The following is a 20,290-nucleotide window of genomic DNA, read 5'->3' on the forward strand; positions in this document are numbered from 1 at the left end:
CTCCCATCATTGAGCTTTGAGGGTTTCTGGGCTATTTTGGGCTTTTATTGTCGTCTCTCGGGTGGAAAATACTTTGGTATTGTCGTCGTCTTGGTCCGACTGTGCTAAATAGTTTCCTCTTCATATTATTAATCAAACCAACAATGCATTCAAAGAAGCCAGTGGCGCAGAATGTACCTTTTTTTTGCCCCTCAACGACACTCTGCTGACCAATTTCCCATCACTTGCTCTGACTCACCCCATTTTGAAGAAGCAGCACAATGACTTTATTACCGCGGCACAGGCAGACGGGGACTCATAAAGCTGACGGCTGCGATAACTTGTCCCCAACTTGTCATGGCTTGGAGACGAGGATGGAACAAAGGTGTGATGGAGAAGGGCATGATGCCGTCGCCCTGCAGTGTGCTCAATGGCTTTTCAGGTAACACCCTGTCGCTCCAGATTTAAAGACTGAGGGAGAGGCGCAGACAGTGATGGGTGATGGAGATGCAGACGGAGATGCACACAGGGCCGATGTACTTTGGTGTTTACGTCTTTCCGTGCACATCTCCAAAGGGCAGTTTGTTCTCTTGACTGACGCTCTTTTAAGGGCTTGAGATGAGGAGGGCATTGGTGCCTCCTGACTTTCTTTTAACCCTCGTTTTTCTTTTCTAGAGATAAGCCGATAAGGTGCTTACCTATTCAGCTTCTCAGAGAAGTCGATTCATTTTGAATATTAATATTAAATCATGTCACAATATCATTATTTAATGTGGGTACCTATCCATAATAATGGCAGTCAAATGTGCTTGGTGCACTCAATGTTGTCTTTTCTCTGTGAGGTTGCTGGGGACGAAGAGGCGACGGGGTGTATCCACACTTATGCATCTCTGCTCACCTCCAGACCTAGCTGTTCATTTATCTCCACAATCAAGATTCACGGCTCTATTTCCCACTGGCCCTGTTTGCCAGAGGTGCTCTGTTTTCTTCAGTGTTAAATGAATTAAATGGGCGGACCGCCAAGAGCCCTGCTCATTCCACACACACCAGATATAGCAGCTTGCGTCTCGGGTATGTATAGACAGAATTTTGAAGTGCACTCACACGTTGCCTGGGGCTTATTCAAAGTGATGGATTTCGGTTTCAGAGCTCCACCTCTATTTCTACAGGTCAAGCTGCGTTAATGTCATGATAAGAAAAAATATATATTAATAACGGCTTTAAGTTATAATTACTAAACGCATTGCTTTTAAATGCCATATATTTTACACTTGGGTGCACAAAAAGGTTGCAAAAGCATGTCGCCTTGATGAGCACGGTTGCTCTGCTAATTGAGGCTGCAGTGCGCCTCGTGTCTGAGAAACGGCGAGCAGCAGACAGCAGAGCCTCGGCTCTGCATGGCTGGCTCCGTCAACGGCAGCATACGGCGGTCTGGCGCTGGCCAGGTGGCTCTTACATCTGGCCTATTAGCTCTCAACCGCTGCAATGACTCTCCACACCGCTGAAAGCCTGTTGAAATAATATCATCAGGACCTGGAAGTGCTGACCGCCGCCTTGCCCATTGCCTGCTCAGAATAGCGAGTCACGGCCACACTCTGAATGTGCCCTGTCAGCTCTTAAGGCTGGGTCCATCCCGGTGTTGAATATCTTGCCATACTGCGAGGACTGTAACACGGTGCGGATCAAACTAATGCAGCTCTATCAAAATCCATCCACAAACATTTCTATCATTTTGAGTCAGTCAGTCTCTTGAGAATTGTGTGTCCCTTTCAGGTCATGGTAGTTAACGCGGAGAAAAGCAGCCAGGTCTTTGGCCTTTACTTTCCAGTCTCCGGTCCCCTGACTCTCAGGGACAAACCCCCCACCTCCAAACGCATGTCTCTTGCCCCGAGCGCTGCACTAAGTGACACATTCTATCCATCAACTGCTGCACTGCCACATACCAAGCAAAAAAGTGCAGGGACAGCAAATTCTTCATGCATATGATATTCGGGCTACAGCGCATCCGCCTACGTTAACCCAGGAGAGCGAAACTGGAAGGGGGGGGGGGGGGGTTGCTTTGAAGATGGATTACCAGATCACGTCACGAGAAAAGAGGCTGCTGTGAGCAAGCAGCAATTTCAGGAGAAGGCACTCAGAGCGAGTAGAGTGTGTGGGGAGAGGAATACAGATGCTCATTTGGAATGAAGAGTTTATTTCCACGTCAACGGACGAATATTGTGTGTTAATGCTGTCACATACTTCAGACCCCCAGCTAAAAGCCACACTTCTCTTTTCTTCCGTCTCATAAATAACAGTAAATTGCCCTTACATTTTTAAATGATAGAGCCACTGACAAAGCCACAGATAAGTGGTGATAACACGTGATTTTTTTTTTTTAAGCTTTCTCCCATTTGGTTTTAGCAATCAATTTTATTACAGCCAGGCTACATTTGGCACGTTAGAAATCTTCACTTCAGCATTGTGTTTTATGGGTGCAATTCTATTGAGCGAAAAATTAAATTTGGGGTTGAACAGGCTGCTCGGTTCATTTTACACAAAGGGGACACAAGCCAAAGAAAACTGCAATCTGTGGGTTGTTCCTTCATCTATAAGCATGACACAGCAGTGACAAAGAAGGTAGACGTGAATTGTTGCAAAAAAATGAAGGACAAAAAAATAACAAAGACAGATTTTTTGTCCTTCAATGACGTGGGCTTGCTGATGAAGTTGCTCCTGACTAAAGAAAGTCCCAGCAGATACATGACCCCATTCATAAACCAGGGGCTGGGGCATCCATTGTCAGAAGCTCTCTAAAATGAGCCACACTCCATCACATCCAAGGTTAGCAGCTCTCACTCAGCAATGCTTTTTCATCTCAAGGACAGCAGGGGAAGAAGGCTGTAAGAGCAGTGCGATTACACAACTTTGTAACTTCAACAAAACTTCATGTCTTCTGAAAACTGTGTAAATTTACAAGATGAGATACAAGAATATGTACCAACTGAGGCCAGGAAGTGATTAAAACAAATCTATTCAACACATTAACAGTCGGAGTGCAACAGAATCCGCCTTTTTAAAAAGGTATTTTGGTAAGAAGTCGGACCAAGACGATGACAACACCAAAAAAAAAAACAGGATGGGTCGGGACTAGCTGGTTAACGCTGTAACACTAAAATTCTGGCACACTTTTTTGGCACACACTTTCCTGGTTTACTTTTATGCCGAACGTGATTGTGCAGAGACAAGAAAAAAAGGATGTGTGGGCACATTTTAAATTGGATGGTGTGGAAGATTTGAAAGAACCTTGAGTGGCCTTGGTGTTGCCGTCTCTCCCTCCAGCTCTGTCCTTATTCATGCTCCTCAGAACTTTTCTATTGTGATTGAGATTGGATGTGTGCCCCACACTTCATTGGCACTGGCTTATTAAAGTCAACTTCAATATATAGGGGCGAAATCGGAGTTCGGGCGCTGTGTCTGTCTGAGAGAGAAGTAGGGGACTGAGAAGCATCGCCTTCATCAGGCTTTTTCCATATAATTATTTTTTGGGAGCGCATAGCAGTCGTGTTTTCATAGTAACAATATGACAGGACACTGGAAGAGTGTGGCGAAGGGATGTTTGAGGCTGATGCTGTGAAAGGAGATTTTTACCCCGACGAGTGGGAAGAATTGGTGGAAGAAGACGATGCGTTCAGAGGCCGTCGCTGCCAGATCCCTGTGATTTGAGTCAGACAACTACTGCTAGCTCAGCAAGTCAAACCCCTGCAGCTCATTACAGCACACTAGACCGCTGTAGTTTGTCCAGTGAGTCAGACTCCTGTAGCTCATCCTTTAAGGTTGGCCCATTGTTTAAAAGCTGCCACAGCAACACAAACAATTGAATAAGCCTTTCATTTGGGTATATATGCTGAGCCCTTCGGGAGATGGAGCACTCCTACTCCACTGTATCTATTTGATTCGGTTCTCTCTACAGATCAGTCCAACTTTGATATAGCCCCATGGGCGCATCAAGCTAGTTTGTGACTTACCGTTGCATGTAGCCTTCTCTGGTCAGGTGTTGAAATAGCAGAGCGAGGGAGTTCTGCTTCCTTGCTTGCGACATCATTTCCTTTCCCTGTGATGGACAAGAACAGTATAATCTGCCTGATGACAATGTATTTGTCTTGTATGATTTCAACAGCAAAGTCAAAAACTCCAAAGATATTTACCTTCCATACGGCAAGTCCCTGAACTCATGTCCAACGTAGGAAGTCTCACATGCTGCACACTGGAAAGCTGAGGCATCTTTGAGGTCTGTGGGAAAACATGAACCAAAAAGTAGAACCATCAGCACATGAACATGACTTCATCTCACAGAGCCTTCTGGCATCATCCACACCTGGTAATAGAGGTCTGCACAGGGCGGGCTGGCTCTGTCCCATCAGACCAACAGCAGATGTTGGTTCACAGATTTTCTTGATTTGATTTTTGTTTTCTCCCCTTTCCTGTGTGTGTGTGTGTGTGTGTGCAGATTGTAATGTGCAATGTGCAGTCGACTGTTTGTCCACAAATGCACCAAACTGCCACACTCAAACACCATTTACTGGACTCTTTCTCAAACATAAATCGTTCTGTGAATGGTGGATGGCTCAGGTTACAGATTGACAGCAAGTTGAATACTTTTTATTTATTTATATCGCCCCGTATTACAAATTTGCATCAAGGGGCTTTAAGATCTGTACATGTCCTTAGACCCTCGCCTCGGATGAGGAACCCCCGCCCATAAAAAAAAACTTTAACGGTGCAGGCTCGATGCAGTGGATTGCAGATGTGGCCAGATGTGTTGCAGAGGGCAAACCTTTTGAAAATAACAAATCTATTCCGAGTTTTAAGTCCCCCATCTCCACAAATCTAGTTTAAAATATGTTTTCTCCAAAAATAAGTCGTATTACCAAGTTCTAAAAGTCGAAACACAGCAAAGTCCTTCAAAAAACGAACAATTCTTGTTTTCAAAGATCTATCTCCCAAAACAAGAGGCATTTTCATTGGGAAAGGAACTGAGCAAGCAAGGCGCCTCAGACCCGACATGCACTGCTTGAAAAGGTCAAGCACATTCTGTTGAGATGATAAAATCCCCCCAGAGGGAAGATAACGCTTTAAATATGTATTCTATTCTCACCTCGAATATTACAACGCTAAAACAACAAATACTCGGTCCAACAATAACTTCTTATCCAGGGCTGCTTTAGGCTACTTGTCACCAGTCCCTTACAAGAAGAACGCAAACGGAACGCGCGTCTGTTCTGACGCATAATTAACACACCTGGTAAAACAAACTCCTGTATGCAGTCCAGCATAGGCTGCTTGTGGGCGCGAGGAGCCGGTTCATGACAAATGGACAAGCTGAGTTCAGCTGTGAAGCATGAAGTGCGCGCCAACAGTTAGCCAGCTGCAACAATAGGCTACAATATAACAGTTACAAATGTTACAGCTGCCATTTAATGACGCAAAAACTCACCTGTTGCGGAGCTTCATGAACACCAATCAGAGCCGCCCCGTCACCGCCTCTGCACTGTTCCCTTTCCGGTTTGTTTTCCTCTGCGCTGTTCCCTTTCCGGTTTGTTTTCTATCCAGTCGTGTTGAGATTTGCGTGGCAAACAAACATATATATTTTCCACCGAGTCTTGGAAAAAGGCTCTTTGACAGGTTTCTGGTGAAAGAATCCGCCAAACGCTCGTGTTTCTCATGTTACATTGCAAAACGTTGCAGACGCCGCCTTCTGTCAACACTAATCACTGTAATGACAGTTGCAGCTGGCCAAAAGCGCGTGGAGGTGCGGCGTCAATAGCGCGCGCCCCACCAACTATAAAGCTTGATTCAGAGTCGAGAAGTAAATTCAAGTTCATTCAAATGTAAATTCACCTACAGGTCAGTTTAAACAAGAAAATTAATTAAGCATTTAAATACTACCATATTTGGTTTATGAATAAAAATGCTGTTATTGGAAAAACAGGAATAAATAGGTGTTGAATCTAAAAATATGAATACACTTATTTTGGTTGGTAAATTCATTAGATCTTGTGATTATTCAAAAAACTTAAAATCCCTATTGTGTCCTGTGATCGACAGTCGGAGTCAGACATCCCCACACAAAACAAAAGCAGCTTGAAGCTTGTAAATCTCACTCCCAACTGAACATATCTCATCAAGTTTGCTCTGTCTGTTTGCGTCGCCGTTGTTTTGCCAAAACAACAGAGCAGCAGGGTGTCGTGGTGATTAAAGAGGCCGCCCTTCAACTGGAGGATGCTGTGCTCAGGCCCCCATGTTGGCGAGCATCTGTCCGGTCCGAAATCATAAAAAGGGATGAAAAATCAGGCTGATCTGACAGGGGGAAGAGTGATGGCGGCTTGTTAATTCATAATCACCCTGAATTAATGATTGAGTGAGACTGAGAGGCACGGGGCATATGGAAAAGAGGGCTGCAGATGCTCCCCTGCGCCTCGGGGGCTTCTAGGAATGAGAGCAACTTGGTGCCTTGTCTCACACACACACACACACACACACACACACACACACACACACACACACACACACACACACACACACAGCATGAACAAATCTCTGATAAGGAAAAGGCCTCCGTTTTATTCAGCATTCAGACCACATCAGACAATATTTTCTTTGTTTAAATCTTAGTGGTTTGGATGCTGACAGCCCGAGGGAACTTCAATAATGAAAAAGAGATATTTACTCATCCCTGGACAGTAAATTGCAGCAGGGACGCTTGAAATAACATCCTTTCCTTCCCTTCTCCCCTCCTTCGTCTCGACATTGCTGAGCATATCTTTAAACTTTTAACTTTATACTAAAGTTTATCCTTGAATAGATTTTCTGCAGATTTACCTGAAGTGCTTCCTATGCTCAGTCATTCACTCCATATCTGTAAACTGGATCAGAGCATGGTACACCAATTGTGTAGAGCGCAATTGAAATACGCCTCGAGCGTAAGCAGAAGGGTTTCTTTTTCTGTCACCGAAAGGATTATCTGGACAAGCCACAAAGAAACCTCCGTGGATTCATTTTTCGGTCCGAGAACATTGCACATCCTATCTTTTAACGCAGAATATAGCCAAGGGACGCCGGAATAAGTGTCCAGACTGTGGCAGCGAGCGGCCTCTAACTGTCTGCTATCAATATCTACAGCTGGCATAAAAAAGGAGGAGAAAACCCTTCATCCCGTGAGCATAAAGCTCGGAATGGATGCCTTGCTGGTGTTTTGTGAACATGAAAGACTGCAACCCGCAGGAACTGCAAGCACTGTTCTTTCTTATGATTCATGCTCATAGAATCAGGTGTGGATTGAGATTTGGGAATGACTGCTGTCTATTCTTTTGTTTTAAACACCTTCTCCAGCATCAAAGCGTGGATGCATCATTAGTGTATCACAAAAATAAGTTTGTAAGTGCCTACAACAGATTACAGACCTTTGTTTGCAGGTGGAAACCTTTCATCATGCCGAGTTACTTTGCTAGGTCGCTAAATGGTCCTGAGGACATTTTTCACCCTCAAGTTGTCTTCACCAGTGGACAGCAGCACAATTATCCTGCTGAGAAGAGGCTAACATCACTGATTCAGCCCCCCGCTACATTCAACTTCGAATACAAAGCACGATCCCTCACCTCGGAATCAGGTTCTGTCTCAGACCCTAATCTCTGGCTGTGCGACTGTGGTTCGTGGGAAGAAAATGTAGCTCGAAGTCGCCGGAACTGATTAGGAATGAGTGCTGAATGACAGAGTAGAGGGCACAGATTTGTGAATGAGGCAATCTCCCTGACTGAACTCGGGGCGAAGCTTGATTTAGCTGCTGTTGAGACAGAACAATAGGGATTCAACCGTGCGGAGTCGTGCTTAAACGTGTCGTTTGAGCCCATGGGCATTGAGGGCTAATTCAGTTTTGGTGAAACATTCCTTCGGACCACTAAAAACTCAATTCCTTTTTGGCTAGACTGATGATACAACTGTTTCAGTTGCAAAATAAATGAGTATTTTTTTTTTGAGTCAGCATGCGACTCAGCAAAAAGTCTTGCGAAGAACTGACAATGTCGTTTTGCTGACAAAGAACCCCCTGTGAGGACGACATTCAGCACAGGAAGTGGGTCTGATTGGGAGAGTCAGCTGCAGGGCCCCATTATTGGTCATCTATATTTAGCTGTCAGGTGAACTCCTGAATGGTTTTAGGCAAGTGTACAGTCCTTAGTAAAGAGTCTGGTCTTCTGCCTCTTCGTCGTGATATCTAATCAAAGCCGTGATGTGCAACGATTTATAAAACCCCCAATTACAACCCGTCGCACTATATTGATCAAACTTAATTGGCTATTTTATTCAAAAGACTGGAGGTTGTTAAATGTGACAGCCAGCAGTCTGTCAGGCTTGATGACAAGATTAATTGAGGGAAAACTTTTGTCTCAACAGACTCTCCTCTTTGAGTCCGTTTAGGTGGAATGAAGATGAGATTTGGTGACGCACGTCCGTCATGCTCGGCTATATTGAGAGTAGTGATAATACATAAAGTCCGCCACGTAACTAAGGAGATCGTGACGTAGGTGAGACCACTCTATTGAGTGTAGGTAACAGCTTCTGCGCTTTCTTTTTTCATTTTGTCTCTTTCTCGCTCATCGTCGGGGAGGCAATGACCCTTGAAGGTCACTTCATCCCACGCAGCAACAACAGATGGCTCTGCACCTCTGACACCTACAGGAGCACCATCGTTCGAGAGCCAACTCCACACAGCTCGGACTTAGGCGGGAAAAGCCGCTTAACCCAAACCAGGCTGTGGGAATAACAGATAAAGACCCGGCCAATCTGGGAGGTATTTGTATTTGGATCCATTCACAGATCCCTTTGTGTTACTGACGAGACATTCCGGCGTTTCTTTAATGGCACGTTACCACCTGTCTTTCCACTCGAACTGCACACACGCACGCACGTACTGATGTCAGGGGATTTCACCAATGTGAGGAAAACATATATATAAACTTCTGATTCACCTGTCTCCCATTTTTAAACGGCCAAATTCCCGCCACTCTTCCCTAATATGACACAAGTTATGTTCCTTTATTTTACAGGATTTTTTTCTCGTTCATCGATGCGTCCTGGATTAAATACGCTCCATGCTGTTGCATTGCTCTCCGTTTCTGAAGGAGCTGATTGATGCCACGCATCCCGGCTCATTATGACAGCAGGTTGTCCCTTCCTCTGTGGAGAGGGGAGACATCAAAATGCACTCGAGTGTCCGTGCGGAGAAGGTGAGCCCACGGGAGGTGTGAGAGCAAAGCCGCACCTCAGTGTTTCTTTGGCTTGTTTTCTCTCTGCTAGCCCGGCTTGCCTCTGAACACAGATGGAGATTCATCTGTTGCCTGTTCCCCCTTGACTCGTTTTCCTTTTCTACTCCCATCTTCCCCCCCCCACCCCCCCTCTCAAGAGCCTGTCTGCCAGCAGAAGCCCTGTACCTCACGGTGCGCTTATCAGACAGTTTATCCTTTTCCTGTGGGCGCCGTCCTCCATCTGTGGCTGTGACAGCCAATCGCCACGCCGAGGGTCCATTCCAAGCCGTGATTTAGGTGCCCGGCCTCGCCAGCGCTGCTCCATCAACCCCCCTCTCCCCCCTCTCCCGTGACTTTCTTTTCACACGTGAGGTGCTCGGTCCATACGTACTGCCATTCCCTCAGGCACACAAAGTCTAATGTCACACATCCTGTGAATATACTGTGTTAAATCCCAAGTGCTGCAATAACAGCAGGGTCTAATGAAGAGGCCCCGTGTATACACTCCTCATTGCTTAGGCTCTCCCCGATAACAGCCTGGCTACAGTCGTATCTCTCAGCACTTGCAAACATCCTCAAGAGGTACCTTCGTTAATATTTGACTCGGTGTAGATAGCAAATAACAAGCAAGGCATTTCCAGAGAGCAAGAGCAAACAGAACACCAGCAAGGGAGAGGACGGAAGAGGCAGAGTGGACCGCTGTCTCCCGGGTGTCAGCCACAATTGCTTTCTCATTTTTTAACTTGTCAAGTCGGCTTTATCTGTTTTATCACCAATGGAACTCCAAACGCACCGAAGGCTAAGGCAGCTCGACAGAGCAAATAGGGCTGTTACAACTTTCCGATGGGGCAGCAAAGGGAGATTTGAGGAAAAAAACGCCTGCCGTGCACCAACAAAAAAGATACCAATCAGAAAATAAACAAAGGAGAAGTCCTCATCCAAGCAACATGGCTTTCTTTCAAAAGCATGCTAAATGGTGTTTGTTCCGCATGGTAGGGAGGGAATAAAAGGGCCCGTGTACGTCTTGATAGTCTGTTTTATCTGTTCCTACATCTGTTTTATCGTCATTATTTATTGCTTCATAAACTACACATGCTCACTCTACCGTGACACAAACATAAGCAAACACATGATGTATCCAACTAGGCTGCAAACGAACCATCAGCATCAAACATCAGATGAAATAAACTGCATTTAAATACATCTGTACCGATAACCGAGATGATTAACAAAGACACACGCGATGGTTTAAATACACTTATACTGCTATTGACTGGTAGAAGCGGTAAACACTTTTACTCTGCGTATATGGTGGAACAATAAATACATAGATGAATGAATATTAAATCACATGTAGTCAACATACTCCCATCGGCCCATGTTTATTTATTTACATGTATTTATTGTTATTCTAATGTAACCCTGGTATGTGCTTGCATCATCGACGGACAATGTTCTTGCATACGGTCATTCTATTGCCTTGACTTTTATTTTGACATGTTATTACTTCTAATAATGAATAAAATACTAAAATAAAAGACAAAACAAATGGAAATAAATCAATAAAGCAACAATTCAAGCCAAGGTTGAAGTGCACCGCCCACCCCAGCACAGCAGGCGAGTGAGAGATAAACATGTGTGCAAAGTCGGCCGGGTCTCGTCAAGCGGCTGCTACTCCCGGTTCATTTTGCAGTTGCCAGCGATGTGTTAAATGGCCATCTGTGATGGGGTGAGAGCCCCGGTAATGACTTCCTGTCTGGGAAGGAAGACTGGCGTGTAGCAAGGGCTGCTAGGAAAAGCAGTGGATGTTGATGCTGTTTTTGGTGATACATGGCCAGTTTGTGTGGCCGATCTGAAGTAACGTAAGACGTGAATTCTCCAAGTGAGTTGAAAAAAGGTTCAGAAGAGGGGACGCAGATATCTGAGCCCTGGAGCTGAGAGCCTGAATAAATGATCCAATCGTGCAGGCGTGAGTTCGCTCTTACTCCTCCGTCATCCATTGCTTTCATCACACAGACCCACTTACAGGTAATTGTAGTTATGTGTGGGATATGACAGCTGCCGTGCACAAACACAGCAGATGCTAACCTGCATTATTTGTGTGTCCATTCCAGCTCACCTCTGAAATGCGGAAGGACTCCCCTCGGAGGACATTCGCCGCTGCATAATTGCCCGTAATCATCTTTTCACCCGGCTCGCTGTGTTATTTTAGAGCTCGACAGCTCTCTAACTTTTGTGTTGCACTTCCAGCCCCATCAGCACTTCTGTGTTCAGGTTCTGTGGCAGTAATTTAGCGGAACTCCAGATCTTCCACGCCTATGAGTGTGAATCTTGATCTAAATTTAAACAGGGCCGCGGCTGACAAAGACGGACAGCAAACGCTGCATCCCAATCTGTGATGTTTGAGGAGTCTGTAATGTGCATATACAGAGTCAGTCATTTTGAGACATTACGCTGTCCATATCTGTTGCCTTTGTCTCGCTCCTGCTATTAGAGCGATGTTCTGGGTAATACGCTGCATTTCAGTGGGCGATGTCAGCAGGAGTTTTGATGTGTTCTCGAATATTGTTCCTCATTCACGCCCACTGTTTGTACGAATAGAACGTTGAGACAAAGCTTTTCTCATGACACTAAACTTGACTTTAAAGGGGGCAATTAGGCAGCAGCCACTGTGGCTGGATTTGAAATGTGACATGTCGTAATTTCCTCTGAAGCGTAGAAGTCAACGGGAGCGCCGACCAACTTCACCACTGCAGTACAAATTCAAGTGATTTCTGACATTCAGGCCAATTCTGAGCAGTTCTAACGTGCCAATGTTAATGAGATCAGTTGTAAAGTTATGCACACAGTCACCTCCAGCCGGGCTCCATCTCATCTCCAGAAATGGATGTCATTCTCCCTCTGACTGAGAAACAAACAGCAATTAACCTGACTGCAGGATTTCAAAACGTGCCTTCAGAAACCTAATGCCAAGGCCACAATCAGGATATTTCCTACACTCCCAGCTTTGACGGTGTGTCGGGTGAGGGGTGAGTGACGGAGGAAGGAAGCGATCGCAGACGGAGCAGGAGAAGAAGAGACGCATTGACAGACATGCCCGACGAGCAAAGCCAGAATACGGGAGCACCTTGTAAATACACCAGACTTGTAATTCATAACTTCACGCATATTTAACATCCTCTATATTCATGAGCACCTGCTTCCAATGACCTGGGGGCGCACGCAGAATCAACCTGCATTTCATCTGCAGTTGAGAGACTAGATGTGGGAGCCAAGCACTTTAGAGTCATCGAAAACAGCTTGATGCGATTGGTTTTGACAGTGCCATCACGTGGTCATTTATCCCCTCAGAAACACATCCCGCTGAACGGCGCTCGCTCTTCCGTCAGTGGTCAAACACGCTTCGTATGCTTCGGCTGGGTTGCACGTTCGGCAGAGTTCAATCAAAAACGATTCTCCATTTATTAAATCTGAGTTTCAAGCAAAATGAGCAAGAGTTGAGATAATATGTTGATGTGTACAGAGAGACTATTGTAACTTTCTTCGAGGAATTTGATTGCTTTTGCTCAAGCCATCTCAGAAGGCAGACATTTTAAAAGTGAAATCCTTCATCTCTACCATCTTGTCTGCGTCTCTCCACTGTGCAGAAAAACACTTCAAAACGACACATCCCTGTGTATTTTGATTCCAACTGGACTCCTTTTCAGGATATGAAGAGCTCACCGATTTGACCTCTCAACCCAAATTACCGGACTCACCCGCAGAAAATACCCGCTGGTAAGAGTAGAAATGGAATGTTTTAACCTAAAAATAACGTTCGACACCAAAGACTCAAACACGTCTCAAAGAGAAATTGACATGACGGTTTGAGAAATAAAACGAGTGGTTTGAGTGTCCCGCCGTGCAGCTTTGAAGTGCAGTAGACAGCGAGGCCTCTGATTACATTTGCATGTGAGTTTGTCAAACGTGAACGGCATACTGCAATCCCAGAGGGAGACATCTGAAACACATTATTTTAATGTGAAGTAGGAAGTCAAGATATTGTTGATACTTCACTGACTTGATTGAAAGAATCATTTTACATTTTTGGGGGGACAACACTCATTTGCTTCCTTGCCGCGAGTCGATGAAAAGATTGACACCTCTCTTGCGTGTGTGTTCAGGCTTCAATATGAAGCTGGAACTAGCAGCTGGTTAGCTTAGCACAAACACTGGAAACAGGGGAAACAGCTAGCCTGGCTCTGTCTGAAGAGAACACCATCCACCTACAAGCATCTCCAACATGTGTTCGCGCTGGAATGGCAGAGCCAATGAGCCAGCATGCACAACACCAGGGCCCTGAAACATCCCCACCGAAATGGAATGCAGCCATGACTTGAACTACACCTGTCAAACTGGCTGACGTGTAAAAAAAAAAAAAGGTACATCAGCTAGTTTAGACCAGGGACACAATAAACACAAACAAATGCACACACCGTTTTAATTAAGTTCCAACACACAACCACCCCTTGTGTATTCTATAGCCCTGCAGCTTTAAACACGGGCGATGAATATTCTCCAATCCAAAAGCCAAATTCAATCGAATTGTAATAAATCAGAGTTATTTTCCATCCAGAGATAACTGTGTCAGGGGTATTCGGTCACAGATGGGAACACGTATAGTATATGCAGTGTATCCAAGGGATCGTTTGAGGAATGAACTAACAGACGTCACCGGGCCACAGACACAATTACACTTTACGAAAACAGGACTGTAAAGGTCATCTCCAGCACCGTGGCAGCACGTTTTGTCCTGGCTGTTCTTATCAGTGTCCTCGGCAGCTGCACGGCTCTTTGGATTCAGCATTGCAATTCCGGCTGCATGGCATCAGAATGCTCTCCGTCACTCTGTTCCAGCTCCGATTGCACCGGGCTGCAGCGGCAGATGTTTGAATGTCAGTGCAGATGTCTGCGAGAGGAGTTCAGCTGTACGCGAGACGATTCAAGTCATGCACAAACACTCAGCCACCGTGTTCACGCACTCTCAGTCGCTTCCTGTAACTGTGCGACTCAACAGAGCTTCTTCCCGTCCTCACAGCTAGCTAATTACCGTTAATTACACTCACCTGGCACCCTGAGGAGGAAATCAGCGCCTTATTAGATGGCTGAAGATGAACTCAAAACCACCAACGTAAAGCTCACGTTCTACCGAGAGGGAATTAGTCATTCCACAGGAACACAATCCATCGCGGGAGCTATTTTGAGATGACATTACCTTCACCCTGCCTCATCTATTTTCTGAATTGTATCACAACCCTTTAAGAAGTTCCCTGATCTGGCACAGCGACAGTCAAAGGTTGGTGAGGTTGGGCGTGACGTTGAAAGCCTGTTCATTATTACAACATTAATGCAAGAACGCATCAGCAGCAACTAAAATGGTGACATATTTGCCCGTTCTTTCCAGGGCTAACCTCCAGTGACCGCATGCATCGGGAGCATAAACTATTGCAGATTTTTGGATGTGCACAACGGAGCACTGGAGGTCAAAGGCTGAATTGACTGCGCTGTGAAGGGGCCACGGCGATGCTACGCAGACATCACAGAAAGCATTTCTTTGATGTTGCTACATTTCTTTCTCCCTCTAAAAGCAAGCGTTGAAAGCTCATTTATTGTGATGGCTTGGACTGACAGTGGTTTCATTTGCAATTTCATTATAATTATAATTATTTCTGTAATTAGAGGCAACGAAACAGACCAAGAACGTTTCTGTCCATCTCAAGAAAAACTCTGACATGTGGGCAAAGCCGAATCAATTTAATCTCCAATTTACAGATTATAAATTAACACTGTATCTGAGTGGGCGGGCCACATCAACATATATCGAGTTGCCATGGATGTCATATTACTATGCACCACTCTGCAATACCCCGGAGACAAATAATTACTTTATGTATATAGCAGCTCTATAAACAAAGTTTACAAAGCAGCGAAAGCTCTACAAACTAAGGGAAGAGTTAAACCAAGAGAACAATAGATGAAACTATAAAACCAATTGATACAAACATAATTATATTAATCCTGATTATTTAAAAGTAAAACTGAAAACTAAACTGTGCAGCATAAGCTTTCCTAAACAAAGAATAAAATCAAATACTCCAGCGAACTCTTTATTTCAGACAGATAAACTGCGCAGCAGGAAGTCTGTATGTGAGCCCGCAGCTTCTCACCCTATCAGCGTCCCATTCATCACCTCTAACCCTAAATATTATTTAATATTCACTCTAGAGTGCCATGGCAACAGCTGTTTCTACAGTGGCATATACATTACTCCCCCAGGGTTAAATCACGAGTGGAACATAGTGCAACGTGGGCTCCACCTAGTGGTGCAAAACAGTAACTCAGCAGAGCTCGAACACGATGCCCGGAACGAACAAATGATTAATCCATTGACGGATTAATCACATTATCTACAACAATGGCAGAGCTTTAAGAAGCAGCAGCCTCCAATCAAGGCGATTTACTAACTCATCAGCACATGTTGGGGGAGGAAACTCCCAGTGGTGCTGCAACTCCCATCTCGACAAGAGAAAGATGAAAACACGAGACGCACACGTCTGGTCTTCTAGGTCTAATGCACTATATGAAAAAATGTTTAGGTAGACAATAATTCACCATGTCATGCTTGGAAAGAACCGACAGACACAGAAGACGTGAAGAGCACATCTGGACACATCAGCAAATAACACATGTGATGTTGTGACTGTAAAGCAGACCAACTGGTTTGATCTTTGCAGTCACTAAGTTTATCAAAGAGCAACCATGAAACACTAACTTACTGCAAGTAGCCGAGGATCACAGCTCTGCATCAGCAGGAATATAAATGTCTGCTGCAAACAGCACTAGTTTGTTGGGTTACATGGAAAAATGCTTAGTAAGTAAATGATTAAGAGTAAATACAGAAACCAAGGACAGTGAGACAAACTACACAGATGGGCACGCTGTTCAATAGTACAAAGTAACAACTTTATTGAGTCTTTTATCAAAATGTTCAAGTTTTCAGGACAAATGGCAACAGTGCAATCAGTGACAGTCTGTTCTCTATAAACAAGACTTACATGCAAAACAACTATAGTCAAAGATGGCAAAGGCCACAGTATTCAAGTATTGTCAACGGTAACATGTATATATATATATATACACACATCCTGATAAAGCAACAAGAAAGGCCATTTCTTACTTTTAACATTTCAATAGTCCATGCAAAAGTGATTCTATACAAAGTTCTAAAAATATACAAACATCTTAAATACATCTGGCAGCACCGACTGATCGCAACATTTCTCAGGATGCGACTGTTCCTCTAACAAGGAGTGTTTTTTGTAAGGCAACATATGACGATAACATTAACAATAAATACATTTTGAGGTGTGCTACGCCACAAATGTTGCACTCCAATACGTTCCAGTCCACAGAAAAACACATTGTGATTAAAATAGAGGATTTGTTGCATTTTCGACCATGTAGGCGGTGGTTTGTTCCCTTTTCAAACCTTCACATTTTTAGTTGCTACCCCGCCCTTTGGACGAATACTGTTGTGGTTTTTCCAAACAAACACTACCACGTAAAATGTTTTTGGCCCTGTACCACATATAAATTATTTAGGTCAACTACAAAGCACACTTTTGACTGAGGTGTAGTCAGCTGGTCAAAGGGCTCGCGTTATTTTGTGTCCATGGCGGAGACGTCAGCACATCCCATCATCTTCTGCAACTCCTGAATACACGGCACAATTGACCGGCTTTGCAACTGAGCCATATTCAGCCTAGAGACAAGAAAAAAAACACAAGTCCTCTGTTAGACGTGTTTGACCTGGATACCGTCTCAAGTCAATGAAACGACATTAGGTTTTCAGGGGCCGACTACCAAAACCTACAGCCAAAAACACAAGTCAGTCAATTATGTATATGAACCTATGAATAGGATTTGAGAAAGCAAATACCTAGCTAGCTTACTTCAGCAGCTACCTCAGAATGTAAGAAACTATCATTTAGATGTAGTACTCTGAATCTTTAGCTGCTAGAATAGTGCAAAAGGACTGATCAGCATCATATACAAACACACATTATGCAGTGAGAGCTACGTTAACACTTGAGTGGTAAAGAAAGTGGAACTTCTATCAGGCCAAAGTGAACTCAAGGGGTTGGTGTACCAACCTAAGGCTAAAAGGTGAGAACTTACATTCAACAGGTGGCAATACTGGACTCCAGTCGGATGCCCATGTGGCATTTAAGTCGGAAATCAGCTGCCAACGCGCCAGCAAAGGGAACACGACTTTAAAGAAAATAATTTGCGTAAAGCGAGGTTTGAGGTAGCCTGAATTCCCCAGTGACCCGAGTGACTGTCGTTCAAGAATCAGTACAGGTCTTATTGGTGCCACAAAGGAAAATAGAGTGACTATATTGGCGTACACTTAGTATCTGGTTCACTCTGGATGTGGAGGTTCATAGGCCCTTTAAAAACTAAAGTGGTACCTTCTGAGCAGCTCGCGTCCTCTGTCGGGTCCAGGGTGGTGGTGTTGGAGAGCGGCGAGGCCGTGAGCTGCCAAAATGCCGTAACACTGTTCTCTGAGAGCGTTGTGGTTCGCTGTATCCCACTGCGGCAGCTCGCTGGTGTAGCGCCACGCCATCAAGGCGTGCTCCAACGCGGCGTCCCACTCTTTGTTCCTCAGGAGAACATGGCCCCACTCCTGACAGGAAACCTGGGGGGGGGGGGGGGGGATAATGAGGCAACGGTTTAGGATTACACAATGAAACACCAAGCTCACAGAGCCAGGCAAATTATGGAGCAAGTTCTTAACACATCAGTGACTCAAAATCCCCTTTATGAAGACATCAAGCACAACAATAGAGCAGCAGTGGTGTGCTTAAAGAGCACACGCCTCCTCCTTAAAAGTCTAGAATAAAATACGTACCTACAATAGAATTAGACAATATATAAGCACATTAAATCTGCACGTTTTCCACAAAGTGTCATCATGCATGTAGACTCACTTTGAACGCCACCAGGTGAGGATATGCTTTTCTGTAGCAGTGTGCGTCCCTGTTGGAGCCGAGCCGTGAGTACGGTATGGACCGGTAAACATTAGCTTTCTTTTGTTGCAGGTCGTCTTGAAGATACTTCAGGTCGGACGCCAGGATCCTGGGCTCTTGGCTCTAGGACGCAATGCAACACACCAATACTTCAGATTACACTGTGTGTAGTGAAGGCTGAGAGTTGGGTAAAAATTCAGCTCATCTCACTATTACACTGAAAAAGGCCAGGATGGATACCTGCTCAACTAAGATGAGGGATCTAATTAGCTGTACAAGCTGCTGTTTGGAGAGAGGGGTGTGATGCTCCACTATCCTCCCACTCCAGACCCCACCAATGGACACGTCCACTGTAAAACAAAAAGGATCATATTAGAATAAGAAAAGGGAAAGAGAAACTCAGTAATCACGAGTCATCAGGTGGTATGTAGCGTCTGCTAGTTTCTTTTTCCATGTTGCTTCCTCCAGTCAGCGTCAGTTGTACTTACGTGAGTGCCCACGCTTTGAGTTAGTCGTTGCGTTTCTCCCTCTTGGGAGTGGAGATGGAGGTAACCGAGCACTCAGAAGTTCTAGATAGGGCCTCCTCATTCGAGCTGCAAAACAGTCAATATCACCTGGGTTACACTGGCTTTTGTTAATATTCCCTACAATGATATTTGGGACACAGCATAACGCGCATCTTTTAAACTTACTGGGGAAATAAAGGTTAATTTAAAGTGTACACAGTCATCATTTTAGTTTACGCTGACCGAATGTTTGTTCTGTGGGCGCGAGCTTGTGGTAATATTAGCACGATAGCAAAGCGGCGCGTCCCGCTCAAAGAACAAAAGTTACAGCAATTTACAGTGTTAATTTAAAAGCAGGCAGGTTTCAGACTTACCTGCAATTTTGGGCTGTGGAGCAGGTATCTCCACCAAGGCACGTCGTGGCTGACACACAGCTGCCATTGTGACTCGCGCTAACTACCTGCTAGTAGCCAGTGACGCTACTGTTAGCTGAACTTTAAACCCCACGGGGTGCCCGACAGCAACTTAACTAAAGGTAGTAATGCAAGTTGGCTTCAGCTGGTGAACTCTGCAGCTTCTTCAATGCAGTTTTCGAGCTCGCTATTACCCACTACAAAGACAAACGTGCTTGAATTCACGAAGTTAAATATTACAGAAAGAGTCCGCAGAGGACGCAGCAACGGCTAAAGGATAGTGACAACTTTTGTTTGCTCCGCCGCCAATACAATGCTGATGATGAGGCGCGCGCGACACGAGTTGCCGCGCAGGCGTGGTTTGCTGCATGTGTCGACCTGATTGGTAAACGTCGTCGCGTGTGTGGAACAAGGCGCCCAATATGCAAAGGAGGTGGCCACTGTGGAGGGGTTGGGGGGGCACGTGACGACACAAGCTCGTGCACGCATGGACACAATTGTACGTGCATGTCCCCACACACCATAGGTGTATTCAATTAGTTGTTCATTCAAATATGTCACTTGGCATGGATAGATTCCTTTTTTTCATCCAGATGAAGCATGAACTTTAATAGAAACTTGATGTTAAAATTAAAAAATCATATATTCATATTTCCTCTTTCTCGCTTAAAAAGTTGCTCACCCACTCGCCCAGGTCAAACTGTATGAGGTTTATCTTCCTCTCTTCCTTGTTGATCAGGTGCAGCCATAGTCTATGAGTCCACCACTGTATAGACAGGAGATATAGTTATAGTAAATGAAAATTAAACTTAATGGCTGTTGTGTATTAATTCCAAGATGCTTATTGTATATTACAGTGAACCATTCAAACCAAGAGACACATGGTAGGAGACACAAACATATCTGTAAAATGCTTTTAATACGTTGGTGGATTATTTTTTTAAAAAGAAGAAAAACAGGAATTTAATTTCTTCTCAAGAGACATTACTGCATCTTGATACATAGTGTGGAATAATGAGTCCTTCAAGCACAGACATTAGTCC

The 20,290-nt window shown here is 44.6% G+C and overlaps 1 protein-coding gene across 2 annotated transcripts; it reads right to left on the reverse strand.

The window, feature by feature from the left end:
- Positions 1 to 14,037: 14,037 nt before the first annotated feature.
- Positions 14,038 to 19,366, reverse strand: LOC306797145 (uncharacterized protein). 2 transcript variants are annotated; one of them, XM_079296345.1, is made up of 6 exons: positions 19,209 to 19,366; positions 18,817 to 18,921; positions 18,569 to 18,678; positions 18,290 to 18,451; positions 17,771 to 17,997; positions 14,038 to 14,172 (listed from the first exon to the last, which is right to left on the reverse strand). In XM_079296345.1, exons 1-6 carry the CDS (start codon positions 19,273 to 19,275, stop codon positions 14,100 to 14,102), a joined length of 744 nt encoding a protein of 247 aa, XP_079152471.1. In that variant the 5' UTR covers positions 19,276 to 19,366; the 3' UTR covers positions 14,038 to 14,099. The 2 variants fall into 2 exon arrangements, with proteins under 2 accessions (XP_079152471.1, XP_079152470.1); XM_079296344.1 differs by lacking the exon at positions 14,038 to 14,172 and adding an exon at positions 16,432 to 17,061.
- Between the last annotated feature and the right edge of the window lie 924 nt (positions 19,367 to 20,290).

The sequence above is a fragment of the Melanostigma gelatinosum genome (genome assembly GCF_949748355.1).
Source record: "Melanostigma gelatinosum genome assembly, chromosome: 24".
Classification (NCBI taxonomy): Eukaryota; Metazoa; Chordata; class Actinopteri; order Perciformes; family Zoarcidae; genus Melanostigma; species Melanostigma gelatinosum.